This window comes from Melanotaenia boesemani, chromosome 21 (genome assembly GCF_017639745.1).
Source record: "Melanotaenia boesemani isolate fMelBoe1 chromosome 21, fMelBoe1.pri, whole genome shotgun sequence".
NCBI classification, from domain to species: domain Eukaryota; kingdom Metazoa; phylum Chordata; class Actinopteri; order Atheriniformes; family Melanotaeniidae; genus Melanotaenia; species Melanotaenia boesemani.
Genome location: NC_055702.1, coordinates 8,686,058 through 8,706,822, shown reverse-complemented (window position 1 = coordinate 8,706,822; position 20,765 = coordinate 8,686,058). Strand labels below are relative to the sequence as shown.

The 20,765-nt window shown below is 38.5% G+C and overlaps 1 protein-coding gene across 2 annotated transcripts in view; it reads right to left on the bottom strand.

Annotated features, from left to right (window-relative positions):
• ttyh2 (tweety family member 2) overlaps window positions 1–20,765 on the bottom strand; it is a 70,267-nt gene that overhangs the window by 1,669 nt on the left and 47,833 nt on the right. The window contains exons 5-14 of one of the 2 annotated variants that reach the window (XM_041973278.1): window positions 18,156–18,251; window positions 10,269–10,341; window positions 5,717–5,786; window positions 5,562–5,617; window positions 2,600–2,692; window positions 2,396–2,488; window positions 1,830–1,972; window positions 1,252–1,437; window positions 1,076–1,154; window positions 100–126 (exon numbers count right to left, since the gene is read on the bottom strand). In XM_041973278.1, coding sequence (XP_041829212.1) covers window positions 100–126; window positions 1,076–1,154; window positions 1,252–1,437; window positions 1,830–1,972; window positions 2,396–2,488; window positions 2,600–2,692; window positions 5,562–5,617; window positions 5,717–5,786; window positions 10,269–10,341; window positions 18,156–18,251 — 916 coding nt within the window. The remainder of the gene's footprint in view (window positions 1–99; window positions 127–1,075; window positions 1,155–1,251; window positions 1,438–1,829; window positions 1,973–2,395; window positions 2,489–2,599; window positions 2,693–5,561; window positions 5,618–5,716; window positions 5,787–10,268; window positions 10,342–18,155; window positions 18,252–20,765) is intronic. The other variant, XM_041973279.1, reaches the window with a different exon arrangement.

Below are 20,765 nucleotides of genomic sequence, written 5' to 3'. Positions count from 1 at the left end.
TGCACAGGAATCAAAGTTACGTGAGGTAACGGAAAGAGGTAGAGTGCAACAGAAGAAAATAAAGGGAGTTAATCCTAAGGAAGAGCAGAAAAGACTTACTCGGTTTCTATACTGCTGAGAGTATATCTCCAAAAGTTGATTAAAAAAAGACGGAATATAGAAATGAAAGATACAAACAGACACACACACAGATATGACAAACAAAGAAAAAAATATAAAAGAAGCTGTTAGCAGAAGACGACTGCATGATGCTGCACAGTTGTAGTCATGAGGGAAAATTTAAATATGCATTTCTTGCTGGTGTTAATTGGGAACTTAACAATAAGGCAGAGAACATTGCAGTTAATATTTCATGATCAGGTGGAACTATGAGCTGAATAGTGATTGGAGTACTTTGCAATACCTGTGTAAATTTAGTAATTCAAATTTCTACACTCAAAAATAAAAAAAAATGTATTCACTACAAATGTCAGCCTAACATGCATTTAAATCATGTATCTAAGTACACCTGACTGTAATACTTTATTAAAAGGTCTCTGCCCAATGAAAATGTAATTAAAAACATTTATTTAGTGGCCCAGCAGTGAAGAAGAAGCAAATCTGGAGTGACACCAGTTTAAGAGTTAAGATCTAAGTCACACTCTCCTGGGAGTGGGCCTGAAGGAAGTTAAACAGTGTTCGGTCCCCATTAAATATTAACAGCATTTCTTTTCCTTTCTTTACTCTGGCACCATAAGGCAGCCTCCTGTAAGTTAAGGACAACAGCTAAAGGCACGTCACAGGCTGTCCTCATAAAATACTTAAAAGAAAAAAAAAAAAAAATATCTATATATATATAGATATATATATATATACACTACCGTTCAAAAGTTTGGGGTCACTTTGCCATGGGATTCAATAGGGAAGTGACCCCAAACTTTTGAACGGTAGTGTGTATATATATATATATATATATATATATATATATATATACACTTTTTTCTTTTTTTTTCCCCAGTGCTGTAGAGGCTAAAATGTGTAGCTCTAAGAAAATAAAACATCATATGAAGGACTTGGCCTCAGGGACCCAACGCACCGAGGGGGGTGGGGAGCCTCGTCCTATCAGAGGCACGTTCTCATACCGTGGATTTCCCCCGAAAAGAGCAGTCTGGTTCCTGGAAAAAAGAATGAAACCTCAGATGCTGGAAAGGTGCAGTAATTCGTCTCTTCAGCAAGTAAAACTTAGAAATCAACCTGCTGTTTTTCACTCACATGTACTCAGACATGGGGGCGTTGGAGACAGTCGGAGCGGGAGGGTGCAGGCTGTTCTGGCTGCCCATGCTACTGCTGTAGCTGCAGAAACTGTGCATGTTGGTATGGTTGGGGTTCTGGGATCCTATCCTCCTTGCTCGTGGGTTGAATGGGTCCTCTTCATCAATGTCATCGTAATCTCGTTCCCTAAATACCAAGGGAAAAACAAATCAAGTCTCTATGTTACAGTAGGAATAGCACCTTAAAGGTGCTTAAAATGTACACATGAATGTTTTTGTTACTGTTCTGTGTATGTACAGCTCTGAACAAGAAATTTTTCTTTTCAGCCCTTTCAGATTCTTACACAAGTTTAATTGCATTTTTTTTAACTTTAAGAAGGCATTTTGTGGCCAAATATCTTCCCCTCACACAACAGAAATGGCGCTTGTAGCTAACCAACTGGACTGTTACACATAAAAATAGTCACACATATGCATGAGTTGGCTCTGACAGTAGAGTATGTGGTGCACATAGAGATTAGTACTGCATGCTAAAATGAGGGCGCTTAGGCAGGATGACAAGCCCGAGAACAAACTGACCTGCAGGCAATTTGTCTCCATGCCCTGGGAATGGCACACAGCATCACAGTGAAGGCACAGGCTGCAAGGATGGAGAAGAGGCAGAGGTATAGCACTCCCTCCACCCCATCATAGCACACCCCCACCATTGCATCCAGGTAGTCCTAAAGAGGTCAAAAGAGAACATGAATACCAACAAAATAGAAACAGTTTCGTTGTTGCTTTCATTTTGACTGCCATGTTTGAGTTCACAGCACACAAAATGAAACAAAGATGAAAAAGCACTTCAAGCATTAGTGTGTGTCATCTCCAGGAAGAGATATTTATTCATGTATTGCTCATTCAGAGTGACGTTCAGCATTATTCATATAAACCGCATTGCAGTCCTGCATCACACTGTTTGACATTAAAGGAAACTTAATCTAGTAGTTAATGAAAGTTCAAACTTTTAATTCTTTCTGTTGTTCCTTTTTCAGCTCTTGCTGTAGATCCATTCTGAGAACATGCTGAAATCCTGCGATGCCACTAACTCTCCAGCTGGCCTAGTTTGTGCTACTGTGTTCCCAATTATGCTGCAATTAACAAACCTTGTTCAGCCCCCTGCAGTCCAGTAGGGCGGTTAGCTGGTGCAAACTGGCCTCTGAGGAGTTGAGCAAATGCTGGATACCTAGAAGATCTCTCTGTGTGGAGAAATGATGACACTGAAAAATACTTCTGCAGTCATAAGTAAAAGCTTTCCTCGAATACAACTCCTTTACATAAACTAAATAAATAAATAGAATCCACAATACCTCCGCTGTAGGAAACAGAGGCACAGCAAAATGCAGGAGACCCTGGATCTGGATCTGCATGGTGGTCAGAGACCTCTGAAAGATGGTCAGAGGCTGCAAAGGATAAAATACAGTATATTTGACTGAAAGTGAAGAGCATGCAGGTGTGACATTGATCTCAGTTAAGGGTAGAATTATAATGACAGGGTCTGCATTTCAGATAGAAAGGTAAGATTCTCAGGTTGTATAATAAATGTATTTCTAAATAACATGCAACAGTCCTTCAAAATAGATAAATAGCAGAAAAAAGAGCATCACAGTTAGCTTAAACATCAAGCTAATTGTTCTGGGTCGTGGGTGGCTGGCAGAGTTAGCTTAGTAACAACACATTTAATCTTTAATAATGTTTGAGGAAGGATTAACCACATTAATTTCTCACAAAGTCAAACACTATTAGCTTTGTCAATTTTTAGCATATAAACCAGGCTATTCAGCTTTAAGCAGTTTGCCTCCATGTTTCACCTATTGCCCTAATATGTGGAATAAAAAACTTATTTAAAGAGATGTTTGATTGATATTGTCCGATGTGTTTAATCAAATGAAAGTAGTCACAAAAAATTGGTATATTTTCTTCTGGTCAAGCAAGTGTGTGAAGTCACTGCTAATCTAAGCTAAAGCTAATTACCTCAGGCTAAATTTATAATTCCTCAGTTTCTATCCAGTTTATTTATTTCCCTATTCATTTGTATAGTTTAAAGTCTGCAGGTTATAGCCTACATCTAAAAATCTTAAATGTAAATAGATTCAATATGTTAGACTAACTGTTCTGTTTTTTTTTTTTTTTTTTTTTTTTTATATTTAATCATCTCAACATGGCTGCATCTCTGTGGTAGGTTTGTAGGTTTATATTCTCACCAATAAATGTGCCACAATTCTAAATTAAAACTGCATCTTCACAGTCATCCAACATAACACAGAAGCCTTGAAACTCCCTGGCCTGTGGGGGAAAATTAAATTGAAAGAGGATATGGTTAATTACCCAGACTATCCACAAACGTAACTGTCTCCTACTTTTATCTAGATAATGGCTGTCTGTGGTCCAAACAACGACCCTCAGCTGCACAGTCTAACGGCCTGATCATTTTGGTCTTTTTATTTTAGTCGAGCTTGTTGTTAACCAAATAAGGTAAACATTGGACAGAAAGTTTGTGGAGGAGGACAGTAAGAAGAAGATAAAAAATAAAGAGGAATTCAGGAAAACAAACAGACGTGAAAGGATTTGGGATTGGCACAGGAGTATGGTGCCAGGGCACTACATCTATGGTGCCCTGCTACAGCCTCGGAGTGCATGATAGAAAAGTAGACAGATAAAAGAAAAAGAAGATTTAAAAAAATGAGGAAAAGCTTACTAATCAGCTGCCAACTTGCTTATGAACTTTGCACTTGTTGGCTATCTGTGTGGCAGAAAAGAGTGCTGACTTTGTTTACCAGGCTGGGTGATGCTCAGCTATTCTACACAGGGCATGTCTAGCAGTCAGATAATAAGATCTGAGCTCTTTGGGCAAGAACTTGCTGAAATTGGCTTAACTGCTGACTGATGCCAACGGGGAAGTAGTGATGTGACCTAAAATTGCAACTGCTTCCCTACATAGTGAAAGCATAGAACCAAATTGTTTCATCTATTCAGCAAATTCATAGTCTTTGTCTTGGCTGCTTACTAAGGCAAGCTTCTGCAAACAAGAACTACAGGAGCAACAGAAAGAGGTCCGTCTGTGAGATCGAATGGATGCTGAGAAGGCGTGATTTGAAGATAGGACAGAATTCAGACAGACAGGGCTGAGGGGCAGAGAAATGAACTCTACATTAAGCACAGCGAGTTATCACTTAATGCTGATACAAAATAGTTTACAGGACAGTTGTTTTATCTGTTGTATGTTTATTAAGTAAATAGTAAGAAATTCTGTCAGATATTAAAATGCTATTTAACAAATAACTATAATGGCTAACATTTCTGTTTAGTTAATTAATGTACTTAAACATGTGGTTACTGTTTTAATCATTAATGCAGAGAAATTCAAATATAAATTTCTGTCCAGAATTTTTTTTTAATCTTGTATTCATGGAAGATTTGGCTGTGTTTAGTTTTCTCCAGCACATCCTAAAGATTCTCAACAGGGTTACAGTTTGGATGCAGAATCTCTCCTCCATTCTCTGAGCTTGATGAATCCTGGCATTGTCATCTTGGAATATGTCAATGCCATCACAGAGAAATAATATCTAGTCATGGAAAAACCTGATCATTCAGCATATTCAGGCTGTCAGCTGAACCCATTTTTTCTGTGCATAATACTTTTAAACTTAGACCTGACCAACTTATGCAACCCCGGATTATAACGCTGCCTCCTCAGGCTTTTATAGTAGGTACCGGGGTTAAGAGCAAAATGCATCCACCACTCTTCATACCCTGATGCACCCATCACTCAATCATCACATGACCTTTTTAAACTGCACAAGTGTCACAAAAAACCTGACTTCTCTTTATATTTTGTAAGTGGAAAAGCACTTAGTTTTGCTATTAAACATGACTGCGAGCCCTACTCTTGATACCATTTTAGCAATACATTGGACAGGTCTTAAACTAGTTTGTGTAGTTTCAGCACTTTCCTCAGTTGTTTTGTTTGCCTTGATGCAGACAAAGAATTTGGGTCCTCGCTTCATCAGTTAGGGTTAAATGACTTATAACAACACTGCAGTACTTTTTCAAAAACAACCTCTCACCTATTTACTCTCGCACTTTTTAAGAAAGTAAAGTTAATATGAACTTTATAAGCAAGTTCCTGCTAATAGAAAGCTACAAGATGTACTACCACTTAGCAATGCTTCTACCCAAATGAAGCTCAACTTATGACCTTTGAATCACCAAATGCTTACAAATCAGTCAAATCAGTCAATATTCTGCTCAGCAATGCAGCACATTTCTTACCTGCTGAAAGGGATTGGAGAGAGTCTGGTTGCAGTAAATGTAATAGTGGACAATATCTGTTGAAAACACAAAGGTATTTTCAGCCATTATTATTTGCTTTGGCAAAATCTATCTGTTAAAGCAAAATGATTTGTTTGATTCGCACTGAGGCTTACCAGAGCCGATGATTCCCTTCGTCTGACTCATGACATACTTGTCAGGAGACACACAGAAGTCACTCGTGCCCTGAAATGACACAGATGGGTCGAAAAAGGTGAAAAAGAAACAAAAAAAAACTTATAAAAATGATTAAGGTAGAGACAGGATTTACTGAAAAGCCTGATCAACCTGACATTATTATTTTTTTGTCTTTGCCGTTTCAATGATCCACTTTAACAAGTTTAGATAGGAATCTGTTTCAGTTCTTTCATTGCACTTCAGTCTGCTAACAAGAAACTTGGCTCTGCAAAAACAACTAAACCTGTGAGCGGCGGCCTCTTCTGAGCTGGACTGTCTGAATGCTAAATGTCCCCTGGGCTCAGGACAAACACACTGCGTGTAGCTTAACCTTCTCTCGGGGTTACGCTAATGAGCCCCCCAAACACATAGATGAGATTAAGCAAGCTGGATTTCTCTGCAAACCCGAGTATGTTCGTTATTAACGAGGGATACCAGGGAGCTCTGTGATTCAGAAGCAAGTGTGTTAGAAATCCTGAGGGGAGATACTCAGAAAATGCAGAGTTTTGACTACAACCAGTCTATAATTAGAAGTTCTGTGAGGGAAATAATTAATTATGCATCTATTTCATTGTGTTTTCAGGCAATAATCTAACCCTAGACTATATTTACATGCAGTTTGAAAGATTCAGTGCATCAACATGATCTGTCAGTCAGTGAAACAAACCTTTCTGTCAAAAATTCAAAGACAGTATTTGCACTCTTAACTGCAACTCTATACGTTCAGCACAATTATGAAGTGGAAGATTTTCAGATATGATATATTTGGGCTTTCTGATGGTTACAGCTTCACTCTGTGGTATTATCTCTGCACTAAAACACAACCTGTCCAAAAAACAACAAAGCCAAAAAAGACAGCTGATCACTTGTATTAGAATTGTGGTCCAGAGTTGGAATCATAGAAAATAAACTTAAAAACTGCTTAAATTAAATGACAGAAAAATAAAAAGTCAGCACATAAACCAAATTTAATACCTTAATTATTTTTGCCATTTTTTTCTTTTTCCGATCAAATTAAACATAAAATGTTTTTTTGATTAAGACACATGATTTATTTATTTGCATTTCAGAATAATATATATATATATATATATATTAACCTGTCGAGCGACTGCTTGAAAATTGCAAACCCATAATGAAATGACTGCATCTTTGCAACCGCAAGGTCTATTTGAACATTTTTGGAGTTGTAGTAAAGGGAAATCATGAGATTTGTAAAGATGCCTTAATATTAGTTGATGCACTACTGGTGAAGAATAAAAAAAGAAAAAGTCTAGCAGAAAAAGTTTTCAGGCTTGACCTGAACAAAACATCCAGGTAGAACATGATTAGCCAGCTGGAAGGACACATGATCGACAGTTCAGAGCAATGGAGAGTGTGGAAAAGAGGTGGAGAAGCGAGTACAAGCAGGTTGGAATGGGTGGAGGAAAGTGTCAGGTGTGATGTGTGATAAAAAAAGGGACAGCACATGTAGATGTTTGGAGATAAAGCCAGAGAGACCAGAATGAGATGGTTTGGACATGTACTGAGGAGGGATAGTGGATATATCGGTAGAAGGATACTGATGTTGGAATTGCCAGGCAGGAGGTCTAGAGCAAGACTAAAGAGGAAATTTATGGATGTTGTGAGGGAGGACATGAAGGTAGTTGGTGTGAGAGAAGACGATGCAGAGGATAGTCAGATGGAAGCAGATGATTCGCTGTGGCGACCCCTAAAGGGAAAGCCGAAAGGAAAGAAGTTGTACGGAACTTTGGTCGACACATGTTTTTAAATGTGCTTATAAATAAAGTTAACTTGACTTATAAATAAACATATTTTACACATTTAAAACTTTCAAAGGTTTTTGAGGAATTTCATAAACTGTTACATCATCTATTTTCTAAACTATTAACACATTACTGCCTGATCTTTACAGGAATCAAGCCCCTGGACTTGAAACTGAACTGAATAAACAGTTTGAGGGCAGAAATTGGAGAAATGGAGCATCATACATGTTACATAGTGAACTGATGTCAAGAATTTTTTTTTTTTAAAGAGACAGTGAATTTAGGAAAGGCAAAAGCAGAAAGCAAGAATCATCATACAGTAGGTGAGATGTGAGGAGAATAAGTCTTCAAACTGAAGCAAAAGTTGCTTGTTTTTTCTCAATGGCTCAATATTTAGGCTACTCCCTCTTATTGTAACTAAGACCCCAAATATTAGCTATAAAGGTTTGAAATTTTTTTTTTATATATTTATATATTTTTTCCAGTGCATTTTGGTATATTTCTGAATATCCATCTCATAATAATTCAGCTTGTTTACTCAGTACAAGTAATTCCCTATAAGCAAACTAAAACATATATGACACGTCTAAGTTACCTTTTTGAACTCTCAAAGTAATGTAATGTAAATCTTACCCACCTTCTTTAAAGATGTATGGGATTTCTCCATATAAGGGATGTACAGTTCATACAGAAATGAGGGGGGGAAAAAAACAAAACAAAACAACAACAAAAAGTATATGTCTCTATAATGGCTATAATTAGCCTCTGAGAGCTGTGCAGACCATATAAAGTCACCAAGCTTCACAGAGGAAACATCTTTAACCTTTACGGAGGCTGTTTACACACACTTCTGCCCGGCTGTTCCTCTATAAATTCTCACATTTACACAAACACACACAATAAATCAGAGCCTCTCACATTAATTTACAGGACACATACACTACCACACAGAAAAAAAAGAAAAAATCTATATACTCGGGCTGCCTGGGGAGGCAGTTAAAATTGTTCATGTAATTGCTTTGTTTTTAAATTGCAGCCATTATGATGTTTACTCTCCGGCAGAGAAAAAAAAGGTTTAGAGGACTTTTAACCGTACGATCCATCAAGGGTCAACCACCGCAAAGTGCTACAGACAGTTTACGTAACAGTTCAAAGTAATTGCTATGGTTTTGTAAGAGGACAAAAAGTGGGCATGATTCAGCTAAAGCAGTTTCTAAGTCATATTTATGATGCAAAAAAGTTGGAAAATGGGAACCTTACTGGCTTTTACTCTATAGCTAACTATAGGCAGCTAATCCCGAGTGTACTTAAAAAAACAAGACAAGTCTAATGGACATGCCATCATGCTTACAGGTTATCACTAAGGCCAAACTCTCAGTTTAAGATTAAGAATTCAAGCAGGAAGCGCCTTCGGATTTTTCTTTAGCACGATCCTTTCATCTATACGCCCATCTGAACACAACACATGTTCTAGTACAGCAGGTATATTTGAAGTTCTGTATTGTGCCATATTTTGCACACTGTTCATCTTTACTGTGCTCCAAAGAAAAGGAATCCACCAGGAATTTCAGCCATCGATCGAGCAACCACAAGGAGAGGAGACTTGTAAGGGAGATATTAATCTAACTGATGAAAAAGGCAGAAAAAAAGTGTTTTCGGGATCTTCCATTATTAGCAAATTTAATTCACAGATGCTAACAGGCTTCCATATCAAACGCAACACACACACACACAAAAAAAGAAAAACAAATGTGAGAAAAATGATGCGCGTGCCTGAGGCAGATAAGTCAAACATCAAGAGCCATTCATTCTTTCACAGGTTCACATGTTCAGATTTTACATTAATTTTCCCACTCAGCATCACGCAAACACTCATGAGGCTTTTTTTGTCTCTAAGCTGTGTGACCATGAAACTGTAATCCGACACAATGGAACTGTTCACCTTGTCATTACAATGTTTCAGAAGCTTTAATTAGTTTTACAGTATTCTGTCTTTGAATCAGTTTTTTCAGTATAACGGTGGTGACAAAATGTGAGTTTGTGCCTTTGTTCTTTTCTTTGCTGTCAAACTGCTAAATCTAGACTGAGATCAAAGGCACTTTAGGCAAAAGACAGACAACTATGATGAGAGGAGTTTGAGATTGGGTAGTGTGATGGTGGATTTTATATGACACTGCAAGGCTGTAAAAGACCTTTTGTGCTGTCAGACATTTTCCATAAAGAAATTTAAACATAAATTGAGGATAAAGAGGCTGAAGAGGCCACTAGTTGGCTGCTATGCAGTTTAATATATACATGCTTTTAATCAAAAATCAAAAATTAATGCAACTGTAAGTTTTGAGTTTTTGTAATTTAGTGCAGGAATATTATTGCTTTACACTTGTTTCTGGTAGATTTTCTATACTGAAGCCATAAAACAAGAAAGCTTTTCTAAACATGTGTATGTGTGGCTACAGTACGGAAGAGTATTAAGAAAAAAAAAAACATAGAATTCTGAGAATAAAAGTCAGAATTCTATTTTTTTTTCTTCAGTGGCCCTAATACTCTTCCGTACTACAGTTAACAGGTGAGTAAAATGATATTTCTCTTACCCCAACACACTGAAAGACATTTTTAACAGTGCAGACAGTGTGAAATCACTGTCGTGTATGATAAAAGTTGATAGATGACATTATTTTTGGCAGTTCATACTGAGGAAAGACTGAGGAGGAATTAAGCAGCTCACCACAGCAGTAGCCAGGTCAGCTCCCAGGGAAGCCCAGCTCAGGATCAGCATCAGCACTCCAAACACCATCATCCTGCAGGCACACAGAGCAACAGCATGATTACAGCTATACATCCAAATTAAACGTACATTAAAAGTTAACCACCTTGCTAATATGAAGCTAAATGAATGAATTATTTCCTGTACACCTGAACCTGTAGGCATCATCTTAGCAGGTGACAATAATTTTTGGCCACTTGGTGGCAGCAGAAACAAGCTGCAAACACAACAAATAGAGACTTTTTGAGTCAGTCTGGTCAGATCCAAAGTGAAAAGTTGCAACATTAACATTCTTTGATGTTACTTTTGATCATCTTATATATGTAGTAATTAATAAAGCTGTTTTACGCTTCACTAAAAGCCATTACATACCCTGCAAGAACAGAGGAATTTGTTCTCTCTCCCGGAGATGCGAGAAAAGAATTTTGTTTCCTTGTAGCACTGGTATATGAGTTCTTACAGCTTGTGCGTGACGCATCATCTGGGTGGAAATTTTTTCCATGCGATTTCTGACAACTATTGTGTGATTGATCAGAAGTTTGAAGGGTTGGTGGTTAATGCGGAAAACTGAGAAGCGGAAAGTTGTCGTTATCTCTTTCTCGCTAATGTGAAAGGTTCAACAAGGCTTGATTGATAGTTTTGAGGAACAGCTGGCCAAGGCAGTGAGGAAGAATGGAAATCTATGTAACGCATCGTGTAAGGCATGTAAAGAGATGGACACACAAAGCGCTGCTAGGCGCCTAAAAATGTATGAAATGTCCTGACCAGAGTGAACCTTGTTCTTGTTCTTGGCACTTTGAGAAAACAAACAAATTTCTCTGTTCTTGCAGAGCTTGCATTGTCTTTTAAATAGGGATGTCCATCTCCCATCCTCAAGGGCCACTTTCCTACAGGTTTTAGATGTTTTCTGCTTCAACACACCCAACTGAAATTAATGGGTCAGGGAAAGTTTTTGGCAGAACTTGACAATAAACTGTTAAGGGAATCAGTTTAATCTTAATCAAGTGTGTTGGCACAAGGAAACATCTACAACCTGGAGGACGGCGGCCGTCAAGGACTAACATTGGCAAGCGATCTGATTGGCTCACAACAGAGAAGATTCTGAATGTATTAAGGCCCTAAACCATTTAGTGCTTCCTAAACTAACATTAGGATTTTAAAGTCAATTATTTGACAAAAAAGAAGCCAGTGTAAAACTCTGAAGACTGGAGTTATATGATCCACCTTCATTGGACATGCCTGCCTGAAAATCTCTCCCATGAGGTGCTTTGAATGCCATGTTCTGACTTCATCGGGTTGGACAATATAAACAATGTGTGGAGAGATTTAATTTCTCTGTCCAAGGATAACAGTGGAGTAGGGTAACTTTCTGTTGGTCTGTTGTCATAATTTCGTTTAATTTTCTGAATCATTCCATAATACATATAATCACTCTATTTAACAGTTGATATGACATCTGCACAGTATTTTTATAACATACTGTGTGCAGTTTAAAGGGTTTTCAGTTTTGCTTGAAAAAAGTGTTAGATTCAGGAAAATTGGTAGTAAAGAGTAGAAAATCTACAAGTGTAATCTACAAATAAATATGTTTATCATAGGGAATACAGTGGCTCTGAGTGAATTTATAACAGCTGAAAGTACACAGCATCAGCCCAGAGGCAAAGACGAGCTGATCTAATTGGCTTGTCACCAACAGGAGAGAAAAAAAAAACAAAAAAAACGTCATTAGAGGTCATGTTTATGTTTCTGCTGTTTTCTCTGCAGCTTCAACATACAGCTGTGGCGGAGCTCTTTTAAAAAGCCAGGGACGAGCAGCAGCACTTCTGCGCTCCATTGGCCTACATCTGATTAGGGCCCCCCCTGGGTGGATGGGTGTTCCACCACCCGTGGGGATGGAAAAATCTGGTTTTGGTTTTACTGTGAGCTCCCACCCTGATGATCGTAATTTATCAGAAAATGTCATCAAGAGCATGAGACCATAGGAGGCTGGCGTATTAGAGGGAAAAGGTGCAAATCTCCACTTGTAGAGAAGTGGTGATGTGAAGATCAATACTGTTTAAAGGCGATGTTGGTAAATGATAGATCTGCTCCAGTTAGGTGAAATTATCACCAGAGAATCTGATTCATGGTGATTTGCCCATAGAGGCACTTTGAAGGCATACCAACAAAGGTTTAAATATATATATATATTCTGAAGATGTTCAGGCTAATGATCAGCCTATTCTTCTTTTAACACTCTTCAGTTGCAAAACCAATCCATTTCTCACTAAACTGAGCTCCCAGCCTTGCACTTACAAGCTCCCATGTCTGTACTTTGTCCTTTATCCTTTCTCTCTCTCTCTCTCTGTATTCCCTTTGCCCCCTCTGCAATATCTCTTCAATGCTCTCTGCTATAGGTCATTTTTTCACTCTTGCAGATGAGTCAACAAGCTCGGACACTTGCCAAAATAAGATAGAGACTGATGCTTTACAGACTGCTTATGCTGTATTTAAAAAAAAAAAAATGTGGTAAATTATAAAGTCTGCATATATCTGTCTAAGGCTGTGTGGCCAGAGCGGGTCGTTCAATAATTGGAAAATTGTTGGTTGATTCCCGCTCCCCCAGTCATCTGTCGTTGTGTCCTTAGGCAAGACACTTCCCCCTCCTTGCATCCAGTGACGGCCTTGCTGGTGTATGAATGTGGATGAATGTTTGGTGATGATCAGATTGGTGCAGACTGGCTGTCACGTTTCCATCAGTCTGTCCCAGGGAGGCTGTGGCTACACAAGTGGCTCACCACCACCAAGTATGTATGACGAGTGAATGAATAATGGATACAATGTAAAGTGCTTTGGGGGCCTTGAAAAGTGCTATATAAATCTAATTCATTATTATTATTATTAATGCATCATTTAAAGCTTCAACTGTGTCTCATCGTATCCTAGTAAGAGAGTATGATTTTAAGGAATAATCCTTTGACTGGTGATCAGTTGGCTATAAATGCAAATAAGGTGGTCAGACATGATGGTGAAAGAGGCTAATCACAAAGATTTGTGGTTTGAAATTTTTTTTCAACAGTTATGGTACTTTTCACCTTCCCTCCCTTAACCGTGGTTTCAGTTCTCTGTTTGCCCTGTACATGCTGCAGAACTGACAATGAAGCTGACTTTGACTTTATTTTTACATTATACCAATTTAGGATTAGGCATGTGACATTTAGCTCACACTTTTCACAACAATCTTAATGTAACATGAATGCTACCAAGAAAAACAATAACCATGGGATATGTTATAGTCTAACAATTATAATTGTAAATTCTTACACAAATGCATGTGGGACAAGTACACAAAAGGACATATTCCTGTGGTTTTCTGATAAGACTGGGCTGGAAGGGCATGATTTACCCACTGCTTAGTTCTCACAAACCTTGGGCCCAAATAGTTGAGAATCACTGACCTGCATGTGTGTGAGATCATTTATTTGGTGACACCAAACTACGTCAGTTGTTTTACACAATTGTTACATTGAGTAACCAAGCAAATAGGAGCAATGCCCTCTGATTGCCCCGCCAGTGCCAGCAGGTCATGTCCCAACCGAGCGACAGTGTATTGCTCAGTTTTGTGCTCTGGTAAGCAAAGAAGATTCACTGAGATCCACAGAATGGCAGCAAATGGGGTGTAAACCTGAAGCAAATCTCATCAAGTGAAAAAGCTGCAGAGGCCACCGAACAGGGCAGATGATGCAATGGTGGATGCACTCAAGTCACTCTGAATTAAATCACAGTGAGGAAAAATGTTCTTCTCAACTGAAAATTACGGCTTATTATTGGACTTTGTTTCATGCAGCAGCTTCCATGTTCCCGTGAACTACAGCAGTCTCTTCAAAACTTGAAGAGCTATTAATAAATAATCAAACTACCTGACTTCTTATTTAGGTTTTTTCAGCTCCAAACCTGTGACCTGGATTTTCAGCTTTTGGACTGTAGCTGCACATTTAGTAACTCGTGGAATATTAAAGGATTGTGTCTTCTCCATTCTCATGTATTCTGCACTCAGCTCACTGTGTTGGAAGGTCATTATTATTGCATACTACTGTATATGCACAAAGGCTGATGTATACTTTCCTTTGACTCATCATACTGTAAATACATAAAGCTCGGCTGGCACAAGTGGAAATCTGCAGGTAAAAATAAAAGCCTACAGAGGACTGCAAAAGACTGTAGTTCCTGAAATAGCCATTAATTGGCTGTAAAAAGAAGTCAGTCCCAATAGACTCCCATGTTACCATGCACATCTTAACAGCATAATTAAGTTTACAGGCCAGTGGAAAAAATATAGTTTACATTGCACTTAATTCCATGGCATATAAATTTTCACAGGAAAGACAGGGCTGGGTCACTTAACTGAAATGATAATATCAACATCTGACCATTACTTTGCATTTTGTGAAACAGATAATCTGTGAAGAGGAAATCCAGAAAAAAAGAATACAAAAAACAAACAAACAAAAAAACCCTACTGTTATCAGTGAGCTAGTTAGCATTACTATTCTCCTGTTATTTAAAAACTGGCAAGCGTTCCCAATTTCTACAATTGGTGACAATTGAGAAAAAGTTCAGAGCACTCAACTTTTTAAACATTATACGATATCATCTGATCACCCATCGCGCATGTGGCTGTGCACAGGAGCACTGAAATGCATATTTGAGACATTTGTTTTCCACTGCGAATGCTGCATTCACTTTGTACTGGAAACTCAAACTTCAATGTACAGCCGGCGACACAGCGCAGCATGTATGTCTCAAATGTATGTGGCAGTCAGGATGATGGCTTCCAGGGGGAGATAGAATGGTCGGCACAGGATGGAGAGATGTTTCAAATCTGGCAAGCATGAGCTGGAGAGAGATTTGGTCTTTTGGAGTTACAACACTTGTTCATCACTATAAAACGATCTTCTTCATCTTTAGACTTGCCTGATTCCTCCATTCTGTCCTTGCAGAAAACAGAGAAGGATTCTGGGGGTGATATGGCCCAGTCCGGCACCAGAGGACTGAGCCATGTTTCGGTCAGGCAGAAAATGTTGTAATTCCTCACACACAAGTTCATCCAACTTGTTTTCCTGGGGACTGGATGTGAGCAAGTAGGATGCAGGGCAGAGGTGGGCGATGGGCCTGGGATCTCAGCCTGTTCCAAACACCGCCTTGATGACCTCGGTGCTTTTTCTTTCTTTGTTTTGGCGATGCATGTCCATTGGTGTTATGACGCCAGATCTCCGCCGACCACTCCTCTCCCCGTGAAATAAGTCTGAAAACTTGTTTGTAACAAGTTTTCCAATGTCCAAAAGTTTGCTGCAGTCATAAGTTATCCTGCCTGAGATAACTGGGATAACAAAAGTTAGTAAAACTAAATAAAAAAGAAATAAAACACAGCAGTATGGACGACGTCTGGACGATACTGCGCCATCTTCGAAACACGCAGCATAGTGAGTCAAAAATAATGTGTTATCATTGAACATTTGGTATTGCTTAATTGAAAGCTATTTAATAAGTGTTTAAAAAAAGATAACATAAAGTTTTGGTTGGCTTTGCGTTTGATTTTTCAATTTAGCTTCATATTACATGCAAATTCAAAAGGGTTGTACTTTAGTGAGTCATGAGAGAGTAGAAATCGACTTGAGTTGCACTGCCAGAACTAGACTTTACAGGCTTTGCCTCATTTCTGCTGTTACATTTCCTCAGGCTTACAGAGTGTTAGACGGTAGTGGTGTGGACATGGAAGGTTACCTGAACAGCGCTGGCTTTTCCTTATAAAAGTGTTTATTACTGTGCACACAGAAATTCAGTTTCCACTTTGGTTCCTCCTGTGTATCATTGCTCATGACAATTCTAATGATTTCTGCCAACCATGGCAATAATTTTCCCTTTTTTGCTTTATTTTACTGACACTGTTTTACTGATACTTTACTGACACTTGCAATCCATAAAGTTAAGCTTGTAAAAGGGTAAGTGCTGTTACTAATAACATTTTAAACACTGTATTCACCACAGGCATCATTAAGACCTGGGCGTTCGGATCTTCAGCCCAAATGATTTCTTAATAGCCTCATATCTCAAGATTGAAGACAAATAACTATACCATGCATTAAATTAATGCTTGGTAAATACAGTTTGGCATTTATCTAAACTAATGTTCATTACACAGCAGGAGCAGAAACTATAGGAAATGAGTTGGTACATTTTAAACATTGAAAGCGTTTTTTTTTTTTTTTTTTTTTCAACATTTAGCAGCAATGTCAGAGATGCCAAAGCTGAATAATAACTGACTGCTTTAATTTTGATTTATTTTCAGTTGGTTTATGTAAATTATCTATGCCAATCATCTTCTATCCATTGTAGCTTACTTTTGCACCTAAAGACTTATTTATGCTCTCTTACGTACGTAAATAGCAACATCCGCTTCACGCATTGTCATACGTTGCAGTCCACATACTTCCATGTGTGTTTTGTGTTGCCATGCCAAAATACAGCTACAGAAAAATGGAAGTTAAAAAAAAACAGAGAGAGAAATCCAAATATGTATGGATGCCAGAAAAGTTTATAGATGCCTCTCCCTGTTTCACATGTGGGTGCAAGTGGTTATTCTGTCTGTCACTGTAACACTCAGGCAGTCAGTCAGCAGCACCAGAAGGAGTTGGTTGGCCTCAAGAGTGTAATTTGCCTCCAACCACTTCCACTCCACTGAAAGAGCGCATCCATTGGGAGGGCAGACACTCTTGACACAGGCTCTTCTCATGTGTGCAGAGGGGTCGGAGGGTGAAGTGGGGGGAGGTTTTGTGGTTAAGTAGGGCAAGTTTAGTGCAGCTCACATCCTTAACTAAGAGATTGAGAAAGACAGAGGGATGCTCAGATGAATGAATGGAGGTATAGATAGATTTAATGTCCTGTGAAAGCTCCCTTTATGACAGTAAGGAGTTAAAATATATATATATATATATATATATATATATATATATGGTTTAGTATTTGCATGCAATAATAATTTAAGCATACTTTTTATTTGCAATAAAATAAAATATTAAAGTTGTAAACACTTTCAAAGAAGAAGCTAAATAATTAATCACATCCTATACAAGACTCCTGAGATACAATATGTTTGTGTCAGTTTCAGAAAGTAATTCATGTCCAGTACTATTTAAAACAGGTCAAGTGTTAAACTGGAATAACAGTCTGCAGGAAGTTATATTGTTGATAACATCAAATGGCTTTGCTCCCATCTCTCCACAGCTTTCCAGTCCAATTTGTAGAGCAAAGCCATTGAGATGGCAACACTCTGAGCCAGTTCAACCTCCTGCTGGCAACACTGAAAGGCAAACGGTCAAATAAGACCAAGCTAGCTGAGCAGTGTTTATATATGGATATGATCCAGGGCTTAGCTGCTGTGTTCACAGGCAAGTTCCCATGGGAAGAGACAGAAACTCTGCACCCAGAACTTTTTATTTTAGAGTTTTTCATATTTCTTCCTCTTGTGTGGTATATTATAGTTTAATAACAATCTTGGGTTTTATTCATTGGAATATAATGCACATTGTGTTACAGTGTGCTCTTTTCTAACACCTGGTCATTTGGAAGAGTTTTTTTTCCAGATAGAAAATGAACATCCTTTGCTTCTGTGATGACTATCAGTTAGTCTTTCAATCCACTCCTCCCCCTTGCCGCTCCACTCTTGGCTTTGTTTCCCACAGTGTAATGTAATGCAAAATAGACTAATCACACATGAAATAAAAATACACACTCAGAGTCTGTAAACAACAACAGGAAAACAGTTTGTTTCAATACATTTACCAGTTATACAAAACATATTAGACTCACGTGGTGAGCAGCCAGCGGGATTGCTTGGCCAGTCCCAGACAGGCCAGCAGGCAGATGATCAGGTCCAGGATGAGGATCAGCAGGTATGTGAGCCACCTGCAGATATAGACAGACCAGAAAATTACACTGCTGCAGGTGGATGCATGTTTTGGTGCAGTATGTGGAGATTTAAGAGACACTCCAGTTTTGTTCTCATTGTATGAATGATTCAGTTATGTATTTATTTATTCAAACTGTGTATTTATCTGTACTAACATAATCTGCACCTTTTAGTTTGCGTGGCTTCTCACATTATGTCATGAGAGTGGCCCCACTTTGAAAGCCAGTACATTAGCAATTAGCTAACATGGTTATGAAAACTCTCCCAACATACTCATACTCTGTGTGACGTGAAGTTATATAAGACTTTTTATCAGACTCTGACCTGTCTTGCTCAGTTTTGGAGCAGTTTATAGTCAACTGGTAAAGGGTTAGACTATCCATTTCTACACCTGAAATCCCTTTAACTCATTTTAATTTTAAACTACCCTGTTTGTCCAAGTTCTTATTCTAATATCACATTCAGTCCGATTGCTATGTAAAAAAAATCTAAAAAAGTCCCTCCAAAAAAGAAGCTCAGAATCAATTTTCTGGTTTCTCTCAAAAATATGAAGCCTAACAGTAGCATTATGTTCCATTCATCAGCAAAATGAAGTTGCAGCAAAAAGAAGGTTCTCACACAAAAAAAAGAAAATAAAAAATGAAATGCAAAAATAATGGACATGGGAATTCTAGCAGTGGTTGGTGAGTCTGTTGCCATGGATTGGCAGCCACGTTTCCATCAGTGTGTCCCAACCACTGGCTACACATGTAGTTTACTACTGCCAGGGCATTAATGTAGAGTGAGTAACTAATGGATTCAATGTACAGCGCTTCGGCACGCCCTCCTGTTGCTTAACAGCCCAACAAGCAACCACAGTACTGTAACCCTCCAGCTGATCCAGTTTAAGCCCAAGCCTTCACTGTGTTAGCAAGGAGCGATAACAAATTCTGAGCGGAGGGCAGCTTAGCAAAAAGTTCTCTGGTGAAAACATCATTGTTATTTTGTGACAAAACAATCACAAAATTATGCAAAAAATGTATTTTTCCATGAAGTCAGTAAAGCTCAATGATTCAAAAAAAATGTCAAGATGAACACAAATAAGGTAAACCACAAGGGGAGGTTGTTCCACTTCCTTTCACATCACCAGACACATGCAATAGCTGTCACCTGAGGTGTGTATAAGTGTGTTTGAGGGCAAACTCCGCCCTCTTCAGTGTAACCATCTGTTATGTGAACAGTAGCCAAGCTTGCAACCGGACATGGCAAAACCTGTCCAGATGGTCAATAATGAATAATTTTAAATCCATATGGCTGAACGCTTCATGCTGTAAAAAGATCTGTGGGGAGGTGCTTTCCTTTCACTTCTACACCAATATCAGTTAATCTATGTTTTCTGTCAAATGCCAATGTCTGTATATTTCCAATCGCATACATCTTCCTCTCTTTATTTAGTCATTCACCTTCACTCAACACTCGGCATCTGTCTTATTATCCTTTCATTAGTTTTTTTTTTCTACTTCCCATTAACCTGCATTCTCATTACTCTACAAAATCCCTTCTGGCAGGGTATAGTGCAAAATGCTGAAGTATCAGCATGGGAGGCTCTTCACTGACACCATGCCACCACGTTTGTCTGTGTTACCCTAATCCAATTAGAGTCTGACTGAGTAAAACATGGACACACAAGAGGGGGGGAGAAGGTGCATTTAAGTATGATAAAATCATTTCCTCAAGAAACTCTCAGATAACAGAAAGTGACTTGATTGTAAAAGCTTAAGCATAAAAACACAAAATGTTCTTTTCTCCCTTAAGCAGTGAAACAGCACAAAATCTGAGAGCAAGCTTAGTAAACACAAGAGATGAGGGCTCAGATACAACAGTTTGGCTTGATACAGTCAAATTAAAAACATATGTAAACATCTAATCATGTACAAAATGTTTCTGGCTGTTGATTCGTCTGCCTGCTCTATTAGCATAAGGCTAGGTGGGGTATTGAGTTATCGGCAGAGCAGAGGAGTCACATTGCAGATCAATACAAACACATCAGCCTGTCTGTTACTGCAAATCCACCAGAAATACCAGAGTCTATCAAGGATTAAAAAAAAGGCCATGGACCCATTTCTGCTTTAAAACCTTGTTTATATGCAGCATTAAACTGAATCTTGAGTGATCCAAACACATAAGGACACACTAAGTCAATGTGTGAACACAACGAAGGTGTATTGAAAGCTGACTGCTGCTGCACTAAGGGGAGATCTTGGCTGCATATTAACTGCATTCTTTTATGCAGTGTGAACCTTGGCCATACTGAAGGACCACCTAGTTTCTCTCTCTGAATTAAGCAGCAGAATTTTTGCAATGTTTTTCTCTTGCTGCTCTGGTGTCTGGAAAGAATTTAATCTACTGTATGTGTTAAACTGGCTCCAAATGTTCTGAATCTATCAACCTCCTGTGCCTTATTTGCAAACACATTGTAAATATAATACCAAGGCTTTGGGGGTCCTATACTGTAGGTTTAGAAATCCTTA